General features: G+C 46.8%; 2 protein-coding genes across 2 annotated transcripts; both read left to right on the top strand.

Annotated features, from left to right (window-relative positions):
* The first annotated feature begins 1,240 nt into the window (after window positions 1-1,240).
* On the top strand, window positions 1,241-9,636 carry TRIM69 (tripartite motif containing 69). Its single transcript, XM_077317594.1, has 7 exons — window positions 1,241-1,315; window positions 2,097-2,621; window positions 4,055-4,150; window positions 4,983-5,216; window positions 5,683-5,705; window positions 7,121-7,245; window positions 8,685-9,636. Exons 1-7 carry the CDS (start codon window positions 1,256-1,258, stop codon window positions 9,227-9,229), a joined length of 1,608 nt encoding a protein of 535 aa, XP_077173709.1. The 5' UTR covers window positions 1,241-1,255; the 3' UTR covers window positions 9,230-9,636.
* A 1,477-nt stretch (window positions 9,637-11,113) lies between these two features.
* Window positions 11,114-19,276, top strand: TERB2 (telomere repeat binding bouquet formation protein 2). Its single transcript, XM_077318037.1, has 7 exons — window positions 11,114-11,222; window positions 13,000-13,081; window positions 14,216-14,355; window positions 15,339-15,400; window positions 16,847-16,920; window positions 18,432-18,520; window positions 18,944-19,276. Exons 1-7 carry the CDS (start codon window positions 11,138-11,140, stop codon window positions 19,087-19,089), a joined length of 678 nt encoding a protein of 225 aa, XP_077174152.1. The 5' UTR covers window positions 11,114-11,137; the 3' UTR covers window positions 19,090-19,276.

Below are 19,276 nucleotides of genomic sequence, written 5' to 3'. Positions count from 1 at the left end.
TCACATCTATTAATTGAAAGAACGTAGGTGACATACAGGGGAGGCAAACCCTAAATAAGCATTTGGGTAAAATGCCTTTTTTTTTTTTTTTTTTACAATTGGCTCAGTTAGAATAAGGCACCAACATTAAGGTGTTTTAAATGGATTAAAGGTGATACCTAAAACTGCTGGCTCATAAACCCAGATTACCAAAAGTGTTAGCAAGTGTTTCTAAAGCTGTGTAAGGGAATGTCAACACCACTGAAAGGAAAAAGATTTCTTTGAAGAGGCTCAGGCACCATAGAAATGAGCCTGAAATTTGGAACCAATCATTACCAAGGTTCGTTCGACTTATTTTTTTTACTTGACTCTTATATTGTTGGACTTCTGTGTTACATAATTTGTTGCTTCATTTAACTGTTACTAATTTGTGGGCTTCCCTAAATTAAGGGAGTGTCTTTTGGCAAAGGGTATAGTCTTTTGATTAAGATTCACATCAGTGACCATATTAAACAATACTTTGATTTTCTACTACCTTAAACGGTCCCCTGCCCCTATTTTTCAACCTACACCGCTTGGCCTGGTTTGTTGAACCTCCAAGTGGGGTATCTCCCACTGCTGGATGTCACAGATCAGCTCCACTGGAGAAAATGGCTACCTTAGAGGCTGGACTCTGTCAGGGGTGGTCAAATTGGCTCTCTAGATACCTATGGACTACAATTCCCATGAGCCCCTGCCGGCAGTGGGGAGGATAGCAGGAGACAAATGAAGTAAAACAAAAATTAAAATCCGTGAATGACATCATACAGAGAGGAAACTGAGGCAGAGGGATCCCAATTCGGCCCAAAGCATCCTCATCGCAGAAAATAAAAGACTGGAGCTCAGAACAGGACCCTGTACTCAATTTGAAACAACCGCTCTGGCTTTTTAAAAACTCCACGAGTGACCTTGGGCCAGTCCCAGTTCTCTCAGAGCTCTCTCAGCCCCACCTCCCTCCCAGGGTGTCTGTTGTGGGGAGAGGGAGAGAAGGGGATCGTAAGCCGCTTCTGGGTAACGAAAAATGGGGCATAAAAACAAAATTCTTCATGAAGAGTTGAGTCTCCACTGATCTGTCTTGGGAAAGGCATGTGCAGGGACACACAGCTCAGAGAAGGGTGAAGGGAAAGATGCTCGTCATCCATCCGAGAGCAAACCGTTGTCCAGGAATGCGGAGAGAAGCTTCTAGAAGACGGAGACGGTTGGCAAGTGACAGTTAGGGAAGGCTCCCCGGCTGGCCATGTGGTGCTCTGGCAAGGGCAAGGGGGCTGGGGGGAAAGCTACCGATTCGATAATCGAGGTCAGTGAAAAAGACTCCGCCGCGTACAGAAAGGATCATTAGGAAGTTCTGGAAAGGGTTGGCAGCCGGAGACGGGTGGTCAGAGCACCCGGGGATCTGGGCAATCCAGGTCGGGATCCCCGTTCTCCCATGACAGCTCACGGGGTGACCTTGGGCCAGTCGCTCTCTCCGCCTAGCCTACCCCATAGGGTTGTTGTTGTCGTGAGGGCATAAAAGAAGGGAGAATGGTGTCGCAAGGCCCTTGGGGGTACCCACTGGGGAGAAAAGCCAGATATAACTTAAAAAAATGAAAGCAAGGCTTTGTAGTCCCATGAAGATGGGCCCGTTTCCTTGCTCCCTTGGGCAAACGAGCCCCAGATGAAGAGAGAGGTCTTGATTCACTGCAGATCTTTAAAAGTTTAAGGTCAGCATTGGTGACCTGTGTGAGCCTGTGGCCAGTATTATACTATTAATATATATAAGGACTTGTCACTGATGAAAGAACTGAAAACGGAGATTACCTGGATTGACAGAAGCCCTAAAGAATAAAGAAACAAGGAAAACTACAAAAATAGGACATTTTTCTTTATTTTTCTTTATTTATCATATTGCCAGTAGATAGGTCTGTTTCTCTCTGTTTGCTCCACCTAGAAGCTGGCCTCCCTATCTGCACTCCCATCCCAATGGGTGCAAGTTATTTCACAGCGGCATAGACCCATGGCACCAATCGTTATGGCGTTTTGACACCCATGCCTTACGGCACGCGTGGAGATCTCATTCCGTTGCTTTTCCCTTCCCGCAGGACGATGCCATCGTGAACATCTGCACCGTGTCCTCTTCCACCAGCAGAAACCCTTCAACCTCCTCGGTGACGTCCACCCACCCAAGAGAACCGAGCCCCGTCTTCCGCAGCTCCTCCGAGTCGTCCTGGGACGTGGAAGTGGAGGATTTCACCAAGGAGCTGACCTGCATCCTGTGCCTGGATCTGTTCCGTGACCCCACGATCCTGCCCTGCGGCCACAACTACTGCAAACTGTGCATCGAGAACATATGGCTGAAAAAGGGGCACTTCGTCTGCCCGGAATGCCAGGTGAAGTTCACGGAGAAAAAGTACGTGGAGAACACCGCGCTGAGGAAGATGGTGGAGAAGCTCAAGGGCTGCCACGTCGGGGCCGTCCAGCAGACGTGCATAGAGCACAATGAACCCATGACGCTCTACTGGAAGCCGTTCAAGAAACTGGCCTGCTTCCTCTGCAGGGAAGCGCAGAAGCCCAAAGACCAAAGCGCCCAGTTCCTCCTCATCCCGGACGCTGTGCAGATCTACACGGTAAACCGAGATCACAAAGAGAAATGGGGTGGATCCAGGCCAAAGGGGCAATTCCCGCTGGTTTCCTCCACTGCCCACTTGCAGTGGCAATCCTTTGTCAATCCCCAGGGCCTCCTCTCCCCCCAGCAGCAGCGTTGTGTGGTGATCTGTAGGTGTCAGCACAGGGCCAGCGTCAGCATTCCTTGAGATGGGGATGCTGCTGGGCCTCCCACACACTCACCTCCCTCTCCGGCTGCTTGTCTGTGACCATGCTTCCAACTGCCCGGGGCCATTAAGGAAGGGCACGTGGGTGGTCCACAGTGGCAACGTCAGGTGGTGCAGGCAACTGAGCATGGACAGTGGGAAGGATGCACAGGCAGGTTTGGGGCATGCAGGTGTGTGTGCGGGAGGGAGGGAGAGCATGCCTTGCTTCAGCAATGCAGGGAAGCTCCATTGTGCTGGTTGATTTTTAACAGAACTCAGGGGCTCCATATATAAACTGGTGCAATTTTTATTGGGAGGGGGGGGGGAGATTGCTCACCAGTATTGTGCAGTGACACCTTCCAGGGGAGCTCTCCCGAGTTCTGAGAGAGGAATGGGTGGAAATGGGTGTAATCTTATGTATAAATATCAGTGCCTCTTATTTTAATCCAGAAAAGTACATTTGAGAGAGAAGTGGCATTCTTCCTGCAGGATAACCCCACTTTCCTGGCACTTGAATTTCAGTATTCAGAGCAGCTATGTTTATCTACCTTTTCTATTTTCTACTGCTATCTTTTAAGATGTTTTAATTCCTGGTTTTAATGGATGCTTCTGTATCATCTTATGCTGATCTACGACCGTAATAAAACTAACTGAACTGAACAGCATTCAGAGAGCTTGCACCCTTTCGTAGAGTGACTTAACATTTTCCCTCTGCTCGTTCCAGAGAGGCTGGTTAGACTTTGTCCATGGGCAAGCAAGGAACCCTCAAAAATGGTTGAGCAGGTGTTTGGATCGTATTTGGGTCCACACTGCCGTAGCCTGTGCATCTTGTAAGCCTGCCATCACAATGGATTTCTTTACGTAAATGTCGTTTCCAAGCAGAGAGCACAAGATGTCTCTCTTTGTACACACAAATACACAAGATGCTGCTTTATACTGATTCATACGATCGGTTCATCGAGATCAGTATTGTGTACTCAGACTGGCAGGTCCTTTTAACCGGACATGCCAGGGATCGAATGCAAAGCAGAGCCTCTTCCGCTGAGCCACCCCCACCCCCCGATAGATCCCCAGTTTGTTCTGAGAGGTCTCCTCGTGTTGGCATCTTCTAAACGTGCAAAGTGGGGTGCTACTCCTCTGTTGCAATATTTCACACAGCTCTCTCGTGTTTTTCCTGGCACGGCAAAGGTGTGAATGACGACCTTCTCAGGATACCGACCAGAATAACCTTCCCGGCTTTCTCTCTGCAGGAAAAACTGATCTCCTTCAGAATTCAGCTGAGGTCCATCTTAAGGGAGCTAGAGGTGCTGACGAATGCTCAGGAAGAGAAGATTTCTAGCCATAAGGTGAGTAACGTCAATACAGGTGCATTACCTGGAATATCAATGTGCTGCTCAGATCGCTTCTGATCAATAGATTTTTAACAATGGCTAAATAAGTACTCAATATGACAGATGGGAATTTAGAAGAAGAATTGGTTTTTATACCATGCTTTTCACTGCCTGAAGGAGTCTCAAAGGGTCTTATAATCACCTTCCCAGCTGGCTGCATATGGAGGAGTGGGGAATCCACCCTTGCTCACCGTCTGTCCAAATGCCTCTTCCAGGGCTGCTTTAAGCCCCACCCAAAGGAAAGGGGGGGGGGAGAGACAGACACAATAAATATTGCATTGCAGACCTAATTCACATTAGCCACTTTTCATGGCTGTTTTTCCTTGGAAGTTTAATGACACATCTGGGGATCTAAGCACAGATTCCCAGCATCAAGCGTGGCTCAGCCCCTCGCCCCTTTTAAATCAATATGACAAAACGGCATCACTGTTTTTACCATGTTTTCAGAGTCCCAATATGCCTAAATCACAAACAAATCATATTGCTTCTATGAGCAACCTGCGCAAAGACACCCGTAATCTGCAAAGCTGCTCAAGAGCATCTTGCCAAATGTGTGGTCCAGCAGGTGGTGTCCAATAAGAATGCACAGAATAGAAAACCTTAACTTTCTGTTTATCATGCCCATTGTAGGAAGCATCTGCCAAATTCCATTTTGCCTTCCTTGAATTCTTACAAGACAGGTAACCGATTGTCTATTAAAAAGCAAAGAGATGCGTGTCGCTGTCTTTCTCAAGTACATTTTTATGCCGAATACATTTTCCAATGTGCTTTCCACCCCCCCCCCCAGGAGAACAAATTGCAGCTTCAATACCACATTGCCTTGGAATTCCTAAAGCTGCACCAGTTTCTTCACGGCAAGGAGAAAACGCTCATCAAGCAGTTAAAAGAAGAGGATGAAAGCCTCCTCCATGAAATGGAAACCAATTTAAACCGACTCCAAGACCAATCTCAGCATGCTAAAGACACCCTGGTGAACATTCAGTCCCGGTTGTACCAACAGCATTCTGCTATGTTCTTAAAAGTAAGGAACTCAGATTTGATGGCAAACCTTGGCCTCAAGGATTGCTCCATCCAAGCAAACTACAGCAGGGGAAGGGGGGATATTGTTGTCTCTATCTATGGCTATTAGCCCGCCAAACAGAACCTCCATGTCCGGAGGCAGTATACCACCAAACAGCAGTTGCTGCAGTGGAGGGAGGACAAACAGCAGAAATGCCTCCATGTTGTGTTTGTGGAAAGATTAGCAGTTTTTGCAGCTTAAAACCCAGCCATTTTGGGTTTTGTTTCATTAGTTTATCTAGGGATTAAATATTCTGCCCTGGCTTTGGAAACTCAGGAGTGATTACAAAATTGCATAATGCGTATAGAAACCTTATATGTATTATGCGCAACTTTGGGAGTTGTACAGGGTTATGCGCAAGCTGTGTGTGCTCTAAGAACGTCAGAGTGAACAGAACTTTTTTCACTCTCTCCTTTTTCTCTTACAGGACATACAAGCCTTTGTAGAGTGGTAAGTGCACTTCTATAGTTGGTTTTTTCAATTTATCTTCTCATCCTTCCCTTATGCTGTTTAAATGCCATTTATGCTGTGATGCTCACCCCACTCCTCCGGCTAATGAGAAGTTCAATGACGAATGCCTTCTTGGTCAAGGCCACATGAAGGGGGTGATATCTCCCTTTTGACTGTTCCCATAACAAAGCCAAACACAGCTCACCCCTCCCAGCTCTCTCAGGGATATTTAATGCAGCCGTCAGGAGCTCCCTCCTAACAATTGTTAGCAGGGTTTGAATACGCAGAAGGAGCTGAGCACCAGATTGGTTTAAAAACAAACTGGTTCGTATTCAGAAGAGAAACACAGCAGCATAACTAACTGGACAACAACCTAGGCCAGGAATAAGACTGACTGAGAGATCTGTGGAGCAATTGGAATGCTGGTTTTAAATGTCATAGAATCACAGAATCATAGAGTTGGAAGGGATCTCGTGGGTCATCTAGTCCAACCCCCTGCACTATGCAGGACACTCACATCCCAATCGCTCATCTACTGTCACCTGCCACCCCTTTGCCTTATGTCGTATTATGTATAATTTTTATTGACTGGTTATGTCAATTTTAATACATTGTACACCACCCTGAGCCTTATAGGGAGGTGCAGTTAATAAATCCCATAATAATAATGCTAATAACAATAATAATTTTATTTATTTATTTGATTGATTTATAGCCCGCCACTCCCAGCCAAGCTGGCTTGTGGGGGGTTACACATTTAAAACCCCACAATAAAACCCCAATAAAATAAATTATCCCATCCTGGCGACAAAAATAACTTCCCTCCCCCACTCCACACTTCCCAGCCTCCTGCCTCTGAGGATAGATGGTAACAGATGATAATTGGGGAGTACCAGTTGTTCTAGCCAATCCGGGGGGGGAGGGCCTTGGTCTAATTGCACTGGCTTTGCCCAAAGACCTGGCGGAAAAGCAGGCTCTGCAGAACGGAGAAAGCTAATAATGTAGTGATAATAAACAATTATGTGTAGAAAGAGAGGAGACCTAACTATTTATTCTAACAGTTGTCTGCAATTATTCTTCTATCTGTTCAACTGCTGTTCTGGAGGCAAGCAGGGAGGAAGTATGCTCATACAAGCAGGAAGTGCCCTTTTAAGCCAATCAGAACACTAGAAGAGACAATTGCAGATCTTGCATATTACTGTAATTTTATCACCAGTCTTAGCTCCCATACGGCCCATACCTTGGGCCAAGCCCGTAAAACAAGAAATCCATTGAAAATACAGACAGAAATTTCACTGCACTCTGTGAAACTATCCTTTAGGTAATATTTGAACCACTGCAATGAATTCTTCCAAGAGAACAACACCCCCCCATCCCCCATCACAAGTTGCTAATGGTAGCCTGTTGTAACACAGGTTGGAGAGGAAAACAGAAATGGCTACTCCAAGCGAGCTGGTCTCGAGAACTCTGAGCGCAGGGCAGTTTAAAGGGCCAATGCAATACATGGTGTGGAAGGAAATGAAGTCCATCCTTGATCCAGGTAAGCCTGGCTCCTGGTTATCTATAGTTAATTCAAGCCAAACTGGATTATGGGCAGTCACATCACTAATCACTAAACATTATAAAGTTGAAGTTGCATGCAGCTAATTCACTCCTTACCTAATTGGCCCTCCCAGGGGCTGTGTTGCCAATAGGAAGAAAGCACTCTGCCAATAAGGGCCAATCAGTTCAAATTGCATGTAGACAACTGACTCCCTACCTGATTGGCCCTCTCTGGGGGTGTGCCACCATTAGGAGAGAGCAGTCTGCCAACAAGGGCTAATCATAGGGCTTATCTGTCCTCTTCCTGTTGCTTTCTGGGTAGAAGAGGCACTGGCCTCTCTGGAAGGCCCTGCTACTGGTAAGTTGCTCCATCCTCAGCCTCTTGCCACTCTCCATCTCCTACAAGCAAGGGAGGGAAGCCAGCTGCTTTCTTTGCTTCCTCAGGTCTCAGGTTTCAGCTCTCTGCTGGAAGAAAGCACAGATGAGCTGCCAGGGAGGTAGAGAGAATCAGTATTTCAAAAACAAAATGCCAAGGGACAGACAGAATGCCATTAATGTCTTAATGCATTCCAGTGAGTCAAGGGTTCCTTCTGGCAGTCCAAGGGCATCAGCAGTTCACAGGCAGTGTCCACAACCCAGCTGTCCCAGCCTCAATTTAATATAGTAGCCTCTCAGTGATGGCTCTCAGTAGCCTCTGTGATGACTCATGATCTTCTGCAGTCAGCAACTGTGTTGCTAACATGGTGCGGTACCTTTTAGACTGAAGCACTCTTCCAGGCACATAGCTGGAACTGTTTAATTGGTTCAGGTGAGCCAGGTGTGTTGATAAGGCAGGGAGCTGCAGCTGGAGGCTGGGTAGAGGTATCAGGAGCTCCTGCAACAACTTTAGAATCTAAGCTCTGGTTTGTCTGCAGCTCCGTTCCCTCTTGCTGGTTAGATCTGTCTGCCTGGGCTAAGCTCTCATCTAGCTGAAGCTTGGGTGAAGCTGGGAGCTCCTGGCAAACATTTTCCTAAGAGGAATCCTCCCTATAACAGGACTTGGGCTCACAGCACCTCCCCATGGTCCTGCAGCTGGCCATCAGAATGCTCTTAGCCTTTCCCCACCCTCCCTTTCCTCAGAGGGGCTGGGGGGATCCAGCAGCCTTCCCTGTCCAGCCTAGCCCTTGGGAGATGTGGGGGGATGGGGAGAAAGCAGCCCCCCCCACAGCCTTAGCTGTCCATCCTCTCTTTTGGGGGATGTGGGGGGTGGGAAGGAGGAATCCCGCCCCCACAGCCTTCCCTGCCTGGCCTGGCCTTTGAGAGATATGGAGAGTGGCCCATCAAGTGGCCAAGCCCACTTGGTGGGCACCGGAAAGGCACAGGAGGGTACAACGGTGCCTATAGGCACCACATTGGGGATGCCTGCCTCAACAATTCTTTGTCTTCCTCATTAACCAGATATTTCCTTCTTGACTCTCGATCCGGCAACGGCACATCCAAACCTGATTCTCTCTGGAGACCTGACCTGCGTAAGGCACGACGATTCAAAGCAATTGCTGCCTGATGCTCCGGAGAGGTTCGACTGCAGCGTTTCCGTCCTGGGGTCCAAAAGCTTTACCTCCGGGAAGCACTACTGGGAAGTGAGGGTGGAGAACAAGACCAAGTGGACTCTAGGCGTCGTCAAAGAGAGCATTAACCGTAAAGGCAACTACCCGCTGTCACCCAAAGCCGGCCACTGGCTTATCAAGCTAAGGAACAAGGCCGGGTTAAGGGCTGTGGATCTGCCTCCCCGTTGCCTCACCCTGTCCTGCATTCCTCATCGAGTTGGGGTGTACCTGGATTACGAGGGGGGCCAGGTGTCCTTTTATGATGCGGACAAACTGACCCACATCTACACTTTCGTGGACGTTTTTACAGAGAAGCTTTACCCTTACTTCTGTCCGTGTCTGAACGACTCTGGGGAAAACCTGGAGCCACTGAGAATTGTGACTTTTAACATATAGATGGGCTATATGGTTTGGATCTGTTGAGCTGCTACACAGAGGCAATTTACGGGATCTGGAGCCTGGGGATCTCATGCTAAGAAAAAGGGTCAGCAAGTCTCCTAGAACTCGATTCTGGGCTCTGTCTCCAGACTTCATGCAGATGCATCACCTGTCTGTCTCTTCCAAACCGCGAGGGCGGAGAACTGTGGAGAATGCTGATATTAACCATGCGTCGAATGACAGCACCAAAAACTTCCATTGAGTTAATTTTTTTTGCGTGTGCAAAATAATTTCAGCCCCTGTATGATACTGTCCGCATATATTTTAATTTTTAAAAAAATTAACTTTAGGTTTGTTCAGTAGGGGAAAATACAGAGGAGGATGTCTTGTTCAAAACTGAAATAAAGATAAGAAAATGCTGCGATGATTGGCGTTTGAACAGCTAAAGTGTCCCAAAAAAGTGTTCACGCACCCTTTGACTTGTATTGATTAAATCCAACAAAGGAACAAAAATCTCACCTTTACAGTCAATCAGCTCCTGAGGGGCAGATATTTAGGCATGCTCTCTGCTGCCTTATCCCAGCTTTATGCTAAATAAACAATTAATTTGGATTTATAATAGCACGAGTGGGCAAAAGTCCTAAATGTGACCATTACCCCTCTATGTACAGAGATCGAAACACATGTGTACATAGTCAGATATGTGCACAAGCAGCTCGCTTAGCAGTCAGACCGATTACATGCAGAAAGACCAACAGATGTGTAGATAGCTCAGAAACTATTGAGCAGTCTATCATATGCAATTATACACTAACTCAGTCAAAACCCACTCAATGCCTGGCTGGGAAATTTCCTAGGCCTTCACATAGAGCTAGCATGACCAAACCGTGGCTTTCCAGATGTCCATGGGCTCATGGGAAGTGTAGTCCATGGAAATCTGGAGAGCCACAGTTTGGCCACCTCTGAGGGTTGCCAACTTTTCAAGCTGCCCCATAGCTGTCCCTTTTCCCAGCAGTTTAACGGTGAGAGCTAAAGAGGTGTGCTGGTTAGAATAACAGCCTGGGAATCTGGAAGACTCAGGTCTAAATCCCCACCCGTGCTGTGGAAACTTCGTGGGCGACAGATTGGGCTGGTCACATGCTCTCAGCCTGAGCTACCTCGCAGGGTTGTTGTGAGGGAAAAAATAGAGGCGAGGAGAACAATGTAAGCTGTTTTGGGTCTTCATTGGGGGGAAAGGCAGGGTGCAAATGAAGTGAAATTAATAACATGGGCTTGGTGGGTACCCACAACAGGCCTTGCAGACTATCAAGCCAAACCTTGAGGTGAAAAATTTTACTGGCAGATTGAGCAGCTATGAAAAGCACAAGAATAGGTCAGGCCGTTTCCCCTCCTGGCCAGTTGGCAACCCTACTCCTTATGGAAGCTATTGGGAGCTTGTGTGTGTGTGTGGCAGGCAATATTGTCTGTGACTTTTCAGTGACAGTACATTGTACACACAGAACATGTGCGCGTGTGAAGGAACGATTGTCACACCTGACTGGGGCTGGGGGGGGAGGTCTGTGACTTCTCGGTAAGTGTACGTTGTGCATACACACAGAATTTGCATGCACATGAGGGAGCCATTGTTACACATGGTGGGGAGGGAGGCTCCATGTGAGAAATTGGGCAGATCAATGCTCCTCACTTCAGGGCCCCCGTCCTTCTGGAAACCACTGGAGCACTCTTGTGGGCATGGGTGTGTGGTGGGGAACTTCTCAGTGAGCGTGCATTGTGTGCGCGCACAGAATCTGCGCGCATGAGGCGGTGATTGTTACACATGAGGGTGTGGAAAGGGAGAAAGTGGGCGGGGCCAGCGGGCGAGGCAAGTGGGCGGGGCCACGCCCCTCACCGCCCCCTTCAGGCTCCACAGAAAAGGCGGGAAAAGCCATGGTTGCCTCAGAGATTAAAATGTTCGCCGGCTGCCGGGCCTGGTTCTCCCAGAGTGTCGCTCGCGACCTCTGTGACCTCTGGGGTGAGGGAAGCCGGGCCGCAAGCCTGACCCGAGGGTGTTCGCGGGGGCCTTGGCAGTGAGAAATGGAGGGAAAGGCACGGTTCTCTCTCCCGCGACCAATTCAATGGCCCTTTCAGATTCCCAGGCTCAGAATGAAGCAGAGAACGCCTGGAAAGATTAGGAGAACGCTAGGGCATACGATTATAGAAGTATTTGTCTATATTCATGTGGAAGTCGCATATTTTCAGTCGGCAGGGCTTAGCCTGTCAGCCTAGCACTCCAGAGGCCCCCTCAGAGGTCGTCGTGAGGGGGAAGGAGGAAAGTGAGCTGGGTATTTTGCCCTGAGCTGCTGGGCAGAACGGCGAGAGAAAGACGAGGAAGTCAGAAATGAGGTTTAGTAAACCGCAGATACGGTTTAGCAAACCGCTATTACTTCTGAGGAGACAACAGCATAGGGCAAACAAATTTTTATTTCTCAACCCGGGCAGCGACTAGTTTTCTCGGAGGGACACTCTGTCCTCCACCCAACCAAGCCAGCTGTGTGGGGATCCTGTCGCTTCAGCCATGGCTCCTCTGAGCCACTTTCGTTGATTTTGGGTGAAAGACTGGCAGAAAGCCTCTTGAACCACCCATCTCTGATGGCGGGGCCTGCAGTTGCTGATCCCTGTTCTTTATAGACCTTGAGATGGGCAAGGTTTAAATGCCCCCCGTATTCCTCAGCCCTTTTTGAGTTTAAGGTCAGCTTTGGGATTCTGACACAATAAGGTGGGCGCGTTTTTAAAACATCTACCCAGCCAATAATATCTCTTGCTGGGCAAAAACCCCCCCATCTGCCACCGAAGAATACTTGGCTGGCACCAGGAAGGGTGTCTAGTGCCGTGAATAAATAAATGGTGACAATAGGAAGAAACCGATGTATAAATGCTTTTTAGAAATTAGCTTCATTTCTAGGCAAACATTGCCCTCTGCTGGACAAAAGGGGACTTGCAAGGTTGATTCATTATTTTTGAAACTTCAGGCAAGTCGAGGCTATTGTGAGTGTATGTAAAATGGAATATAAAGTCACAGTTGACTTACAGCGACTCTGTTTTAAAGGCAGAATACCAACGGATGTGGCTTGTCTTTGCCTGCTGTTGCCTAGCGATCCTGTAATCGATAGTTTCCCATCCAAATACTAACCAAGGCCAGCCCTGCTTAATTTGCAAGAATCTAACAAGCTCAGAATAGCCAGATTAGGCTACTGCTACTGCTATGCATTGTGTGGGTCTGCTTTTGAAGACAAACCCGAAACTTCAGCTGCTGCAGAAGGCATATCCTGAAAAGCAATGAGAGACACATCTGGATCCTGCTTGTACTACATCAACGCCCAGTTGCCTACCTACCTCCTTCTGAATCTAATGCAAGATGCTTGCATTAAAGCTTTCCACAAGCCAGGGACTCTCATGCTTTACAGTTCTACCTCCTCCTCAGTGCAAGAAATCCAGTCTGTTACAACATAGTGTCTGTCCAGGTCATCTAAGGAACAGCTTCCATTGTCAAACCACTCCTAGCGTTAGGAAATTTCACCTAATGATCAGCTGCCCTTCTCTGTACCTGTTACAATTGGTCTATACCTTTCTTAAAATGAAGCTATAGCACTGGGCACAGAGCTGTAAATGGGGGCTCACTTATTTCTAGGTGATCTGTGTGCCATGCTTCTATTTGTGCAGCCTAAGATGTGTCTACTAAAAGTATACACTTTTGAACATTCGATTTCTATGCTGTCAAATCATCTGTGGCATTTCCCCTCCCCTCCCAGTTGCTGAAGGAGGTGTGATCACAAACCACAAGGATGCCGATTACCTGTTCAGCAGTGATGCTTCTCACCCTGATACAAAAAGGTATATTTTACTGACTGTTTGGCTTTCATCGATATACTCGTTTCCTCCCCAGGAGAAGGAAAAATAAATTCCACCAGTAACTATTAATCCCACAAGGGATATCTACAAACAATGTATGATAATGCTTTTGTTAAACTGAAACATGAAGACTGGTCAAAGTGCGGCGTTTACAAGAAAAAATAGACTTGCAACCATGCAGATAACCTGTAAAAGGAAAGAGCAAGGTTCAGTTTTTCCCCATATTCTGGTTCTCTCTTAAACCAGGCTGGTACAGGAATGCATCAAATGCATTCTGTTTTAACTGAATACTCCCAAAAGAAAAAGAAAAAAGAATTTTAAAAACACTTTGCATATATAGAAAATAAAATACAAATTTCTAGTTTAGCCTTCTTCCTCACAGGCCAGTTTCCTACAGAAAGGCTTCCTTCCTTCCTTCCTTCCTTCCTTCCTTCCTTCCTTCCTTCCTTCCTTCCTTCCTTCCTTCCTTCCTTCCTTCCTTCCCTTATCCCTGAGTCCTATTCTCCTTCCTTCCTTCCTTCCTTCCTTCCTTCCTTCCTTCCTTCCTTCCTTCCTTCCTTCCTTCCTTCCTTCCTTCCTTCCTTCCTTCCTTCCTTCCTTCCCTTATCCCTGAGTCCTATTCTCCTTCCTTCCTTCCTTCCTTCCTTCCTTCCTTCCTTCCTTCCTTCCTTCCTTCCTTCCTTCCTTCCTTCCTTCCTTCCTTCCTTCCTTCCTTCCTTCCCTTATCCCTGAGTCCTATTCTCCTTCCTTCCTTCCTTCCTTCCTTCCTTCCTTCCTTCCTTCCTTCCTTCCTTCCTTCCTTCCTTCCTCCAAGACTTTAGCTGCTGATTGAATGGCCTTATATGCAGACCTCTCCAGGATGCTATTTCTGACGAGGGTCCACTGTCCCCTAAGAACCGCATTTAGAGTTGCAGTGAAAAACAGCTACACTGGCAGGAATCCTTTCCCTTTGAGGAAGGTGACCATTAGATCCAAGCATACATAGTCACATGTAGCTTTCTGGAGAGTGGGAAGTCAAGTGTTTATACGTTAATTTAAAACAAGAATGGGGGGAAAGCACTTAATTGTTTTCTCTTTCTTCTGAAACTTATATTCCTCCCCTTCTTCCTCCTCCAGAATACACGAGAGCTTAGATTATCTAGAAGATAAAATTGAAGTTTTTCATTCCTGTTACCTCAGTTCAAGCGCCAACTCGGAAATTAAAGCCACAGTGCCTCTGGGACACTTCCTCCTTCCACCTGCCTGCTTACAAGAAGGTTAGTATTTGGTAGTGGGGGTTATCCCTCTTTGTGAAAACGAATGGTCTAAAAAGTTACATGTAGTCAGCCATTCAAATATACTCACGAGCCTAAAGATTTTTTCCTATAAAGTAGATTTGGGTGAGTAAACATGTTGGTCTGAAGCAGCAGAACAAAATCCAAGTCCAGTGGCACCTTTAAAACCATCTGGACTTCTTGCATCTGAAGAAATGGGCATGCATACGAAAGCTTCTACCTTGAATAAAACTTTATTGGTCTTGAAGGTGTCGCTGGACTTGGATTTTTTCCTGTTTTGTGGTACTTGAAAGATTCCACTTGGAAATACACGTGCTGTGCAAAACTATAGGTATAAATGTTCTGTCACCGTACCAAAAATGGGGGCTAATGTATTAGGGACTGGTCGAAAAAGAAAGAGAATTAAAAAAAAAATTTAAATGATAAAAGCCACTTGGAATAAAAAATAAATAGATCTATCTTGAAAATGACATCTGTGAACCTGCAGCACACCACATCCCAAATGTATCTGGTGCGCTGGGAGCATGTTATTTTAAGAGTTCCACATAATTGCAAATAGTCTTCTGCCATGACAAATTGTATTTATGTTCTTGCAAAGTGAGCACTGAAGATCAACATGTAAAGAACTGAACATAGGGTTGCCAACCTCGAGGTTGCAGCTGGAGATCTCCTGGGATTACAAATTAGCCCCAGGCGATTGAAATTATCCCCCCTGGCAAAAATGGGTGCCTTGGAAAATGGTCTTGATGTTGGTATATCCTACTGACATCTCTTTGCTCCCCAAACCCTACCCTCCTCAGGCTTCCCACCCCAAATATTTCTCAACCCTACAGCTGGCAACCCTACAGAACAATTCATTAAATGTAGGGCATTACTGTGCTGCCTACAGTGTAATGGCTATTGTTATCTTGAAGAGGGGCTAATTTTTAAAAAGCCACTGATGACTATTTTTACATTCAACACAGAAATCAGGAGGAAAATTGGCAGTTTTATATGGGAGCAAATAAGCGAACCCCTGAGGCCCCAGGTAAGCAGCGTGCTTTGCATGTAAGCAGTTTTTAAATGTGTCATTTAAGGTTTTCTGGGTTTGGGTTCGTTCATTTTTGTCATTTGAATTTTAGTTTTTGTATACACTCTGGAAGACTGCCTGATTTGAAATTCTTACGACGGCATTTTCCATCCTTTCCATCCTTTCCATCCAGTTTGGTGTAGTGGTTAGGAGTGCGGACTTCTAATCTGGCGAGCCGGGTTCGATTCTGCGCTCCCCCACATGCATCCAGCTGGGTGACCTTGGGCTCGCCACGGCACTGATAAAACTGTTCTGACCGAGCAGTGATATCAGGGCTCTCTCAGCCTCACCCACCTCACAGGGTGTCTGTTGTGGGGAGAGGAAAGGGAAGGCGACTGTAAGCCGCTTTGAGCCTCCTTCGGGTAGGGAAAAGCGGCATATAAGAACCAACTCTTCTTCTTCTTCTTCTTCTACTGGTGTAACTGTGGGGCAAGGGTCCCCGATCTTTTTGCGATTGGACACATCTGGAATTCTGACTCAGGGAAGGTGCCACCATGAAATGGCTGGAAGGAAGCCCAAGTGCAGGGGAGGGGTAAATTAAAAAATAGAATGGGAAAGAGGAATGAGAGAGAGAATAAAATCAAAACTACACCTGCCACCAAGCGGTTACTTGATTCTGTGCAGCCAATCAGATCTCCAGGGGCCAATCAGAGCACTGCTGGTCAAGAGCTTCACTTGTTTTCACCCACTTTCTTAAATCACTTGATGACACCAATAAAAGTGCTGGTGGGTGTCATGGCGCACACGGGCACCACATTGGGGACCCCTGCTGTGGTGGTGGTGAGGTCCCTGTCTCAGATCTTGCCTCTGCCACCAACACAATTTCTGGCTCTAGACAAGTCTCTCTCCTTCAATGTCCTCTTGTAACAGGGGGCCAGTTATATTATTGTGAGAATTACAGCAACCTAAGGTGGGCACATGAAGGTGAACACTGAAAATGGTATATAAATACTGAGTGTTCGCTATTTCCATCCACCCGTCCCCTGACTGCTTAGCCTTGTAAAGCTGCAGGATCCAATACACATTTCAAACTCTGTATCTTTGCACAGAATAGGTTACAGCACAGCCGTGATTCTCCCCCCACCATTTTTTGGGCTGTCATTCAGCTGACTTTTATTGACCCCCTTATGGTTTTCAAGGCAAGGGAAGTTCAGAGGTGGCGCTCAGCTTCCGAGATCTGACAAGATCGAGTAACCTGGGCTGACCCAGACAGGTATATTATTAGCTTCTCCCATCCAGTGGTAAAAGACTCCACTCTTGCTGCAAATCTATGGATGTAACAGCGGCATAATCCTTAGTTGAGAATAAAAATGAATATTTAGGGATCTGACTTCTCAGTTTACTTACAAAGTCACATCATGAGTTTCGGGCAGAGTTTTAATAATGATCACTTAACATCCACAGCCCAGTGCAACTGCTGAAAAAAGCCATGGCAGGAATGACCAAGAGCTAAACAACTCAAGAAGGTCGGAGAGAAGGTATGTTTCCCTTCCGTTGAGATTTCTGGTTGACTCTAGATAGGCAGTCTCAATGTGACTTACAGCCGTCTTCACTTCCTCTCCCCATAACAGGCAACCCGTGAGGTAGATAGGGTTGAGAGAGCTCTAAGAGAACTGTGACTGATCCAAGGTCACCCAGCTGGCTGTATGCGGAGGAGTGGGGAATCGAACCTGGTTCTCCAGTTTAGAGGCCTCCACTCTTAACCACAACACTAAGCTGGCTCTTTTGTTTTGCCAAAATAGACTAACACGGTTCCCCCACTGGAGCAAAGAGGTCAAAATGGATTTCTGGTTGGTTTGGCATCTGATATTTATTCTCACATTCCAACGTCATTGATTTTTAACAACTGATCATGTCACGCTAGATGCTTGACTCTTGACATATATGTATTTGTATTGTTCATAATACTATGCATATGCATCATATTCTGTCCAATGGTGTATGCAATCCTAAGCAGCTGTCAGGAGAGTTAGAGTCAGAGGTAGAGAATCTACTTGGCATGCAGACGTCCCAAGTTCAATCACCAACTTGCAAGAGTCAGATAGAAGCGATGAGAAATATCTTGGGCTGAAACTCTGGAAAGTCATTAATGGTTTTAGACAATTGTTGTTGTTGTTAGTTGTGAAGTCCTCCAGGCCTTCCTGTCCTCTACCATTCCCCGGAGTCCATTTAAGCTTGCACCTATTGCTTCAGTGACTCCATCCAGCCACCTCGTTCTCTGTCGTCATCCCCTTCTTCGTTTGCCCTCGATCGCTCCCAGCATTAGGCTCTTCTCCAGGGAGTCCTTCCTTCTCATGAGGTGGCCAAAGGATTTGAGTTTCCTCTTCAGGATCTGGCCTTCTAAGGAGCAGTGAGGGCTGATCTCCTCTAGGACTGACCGGTTAGTTTGCCTTGCAGTCCAAGGGACTCACAGGAGTCTTCTCCAGCACCAGAGTATTTTAGACAATAGGTAAGGTAAGGTAAGGTATCCCCTGTGCAAGCACCGGGTCATGTCTGACCCTTGGGGTGACGCCCTCTAGCGTTTTCATGGCAGACTCAATACGGGGTGGTTTGCCAGTGCCTTCCCCAGTCATTACCGTTTACCCCCCAGCAAGCTGGGTACTCATTTTACCGACCTCGGAAGGATGGAAGGCTGAGTCCACCTTGAGCCGGCTGCTGGGATTGAACTCCCAGACTCATGGGCAGAGCTTTCAGACTGCATATCTGCTGCCTTACCACTCTGCGCCACAAGAGGCTCATTTTAGACAATACAGAGTCCTTAATGGACCAAGGCTTTGATCCAGTATTATACAACTTCATGGGTGTTCAGCCTTCTAAATAAATTGAACCCCAGTGGCCTCAGAAGGGTATAACTACTCAGGATTGCTTGGTTCTCAGCTGGCAAACTGATGAGAGGAAAACTCCAGCAGAAAATGAAACCCAATTTTTGTAAAATGCAAAAGAAAAATCGCTGGACTAGCAAAAACAGCACAGCTTTCTGTCATTACAGCGAAGACCATCAAACGCCAGGGACACCAGAAGGGATGAGACTGGCTTATGTTCCGCTGCAGGATTATCCAGCAAGTAACATGGTGACAGGTAAAAAGAAGGATTGCTACTCTTTAATGTCATGACAGCCGTCTAATGTATTCATTAAGTGAAAAGTTAGGTTCATAGAATCGTAGAGCTGGAAGGGACCTCATGGGTCATCTAGTCCAACCCCCTGCACTATGCAGGACACTCACATCCCAATCGCTGTCTTCTCCAACCCAGTGGAGTGCTTTCCCCCAGCACAGTTTTGCCTGAGCCCAGCAGCCAATCACATCTAGTGAACTGGCTTGGATCTGTCTTGCCTTCCGCCTGCACCCTTTCCTTGCCATGCCACTTCTGCTGGCTCCCCGTGCCACGGTGGGGCCTTTGAACTACAGTCACAGACCTTATAATATGTGTGAGAAGTAAAGACAACCTAAACCGTGTGGTATTGTGCTTGCCAAAGGTGCACTCTTTGTGTTTGCCTAATAGGTTATGACTCTGCTAAAGACATGAAGAAGTATCTCGGAGAGATACGGGATTTCATTCCTGGACAGTGTGATTACTTGGTGTACTGTGTACAGAAAGAGACTAGTTTTTTCTCCGATAGGAAACCAAACCTGAAACGAAAGTTGTAAATGACGTTTAATTTCTTACGAAGGACACACTCTCTTTCTAAATGTTCTTCCGTGAGGGTTCGTGTTCTCATTCTGCCGGCTTTCCTACATTCTGAATGTTGCGACCGAAAGGGCCACCGCGCATGCATTAGTTTTGCACTGCTCTTGCTCTGCGTCTAAGTGAGTTGTGATATTTCCTAAGTATTCT

The sequence above is a fragment of the Paroedura picta genome, chromosome 18 (genome assembly GCF_049243985.1).
Source record: "Paroedura picta isolate Pp20150507F chromosome 18, Ppicta_v3.0, whole genome shotgun sequence".
Lineage (NCBI taxonomy): Eukaryota > Metazoa > Chordata > Lepidosauria > Squamata > Gekkonidae > Paroedura > Paroedura picta.
This window is presented reverse-complemented; position numbering and strand designations above follow the sequence as displayed.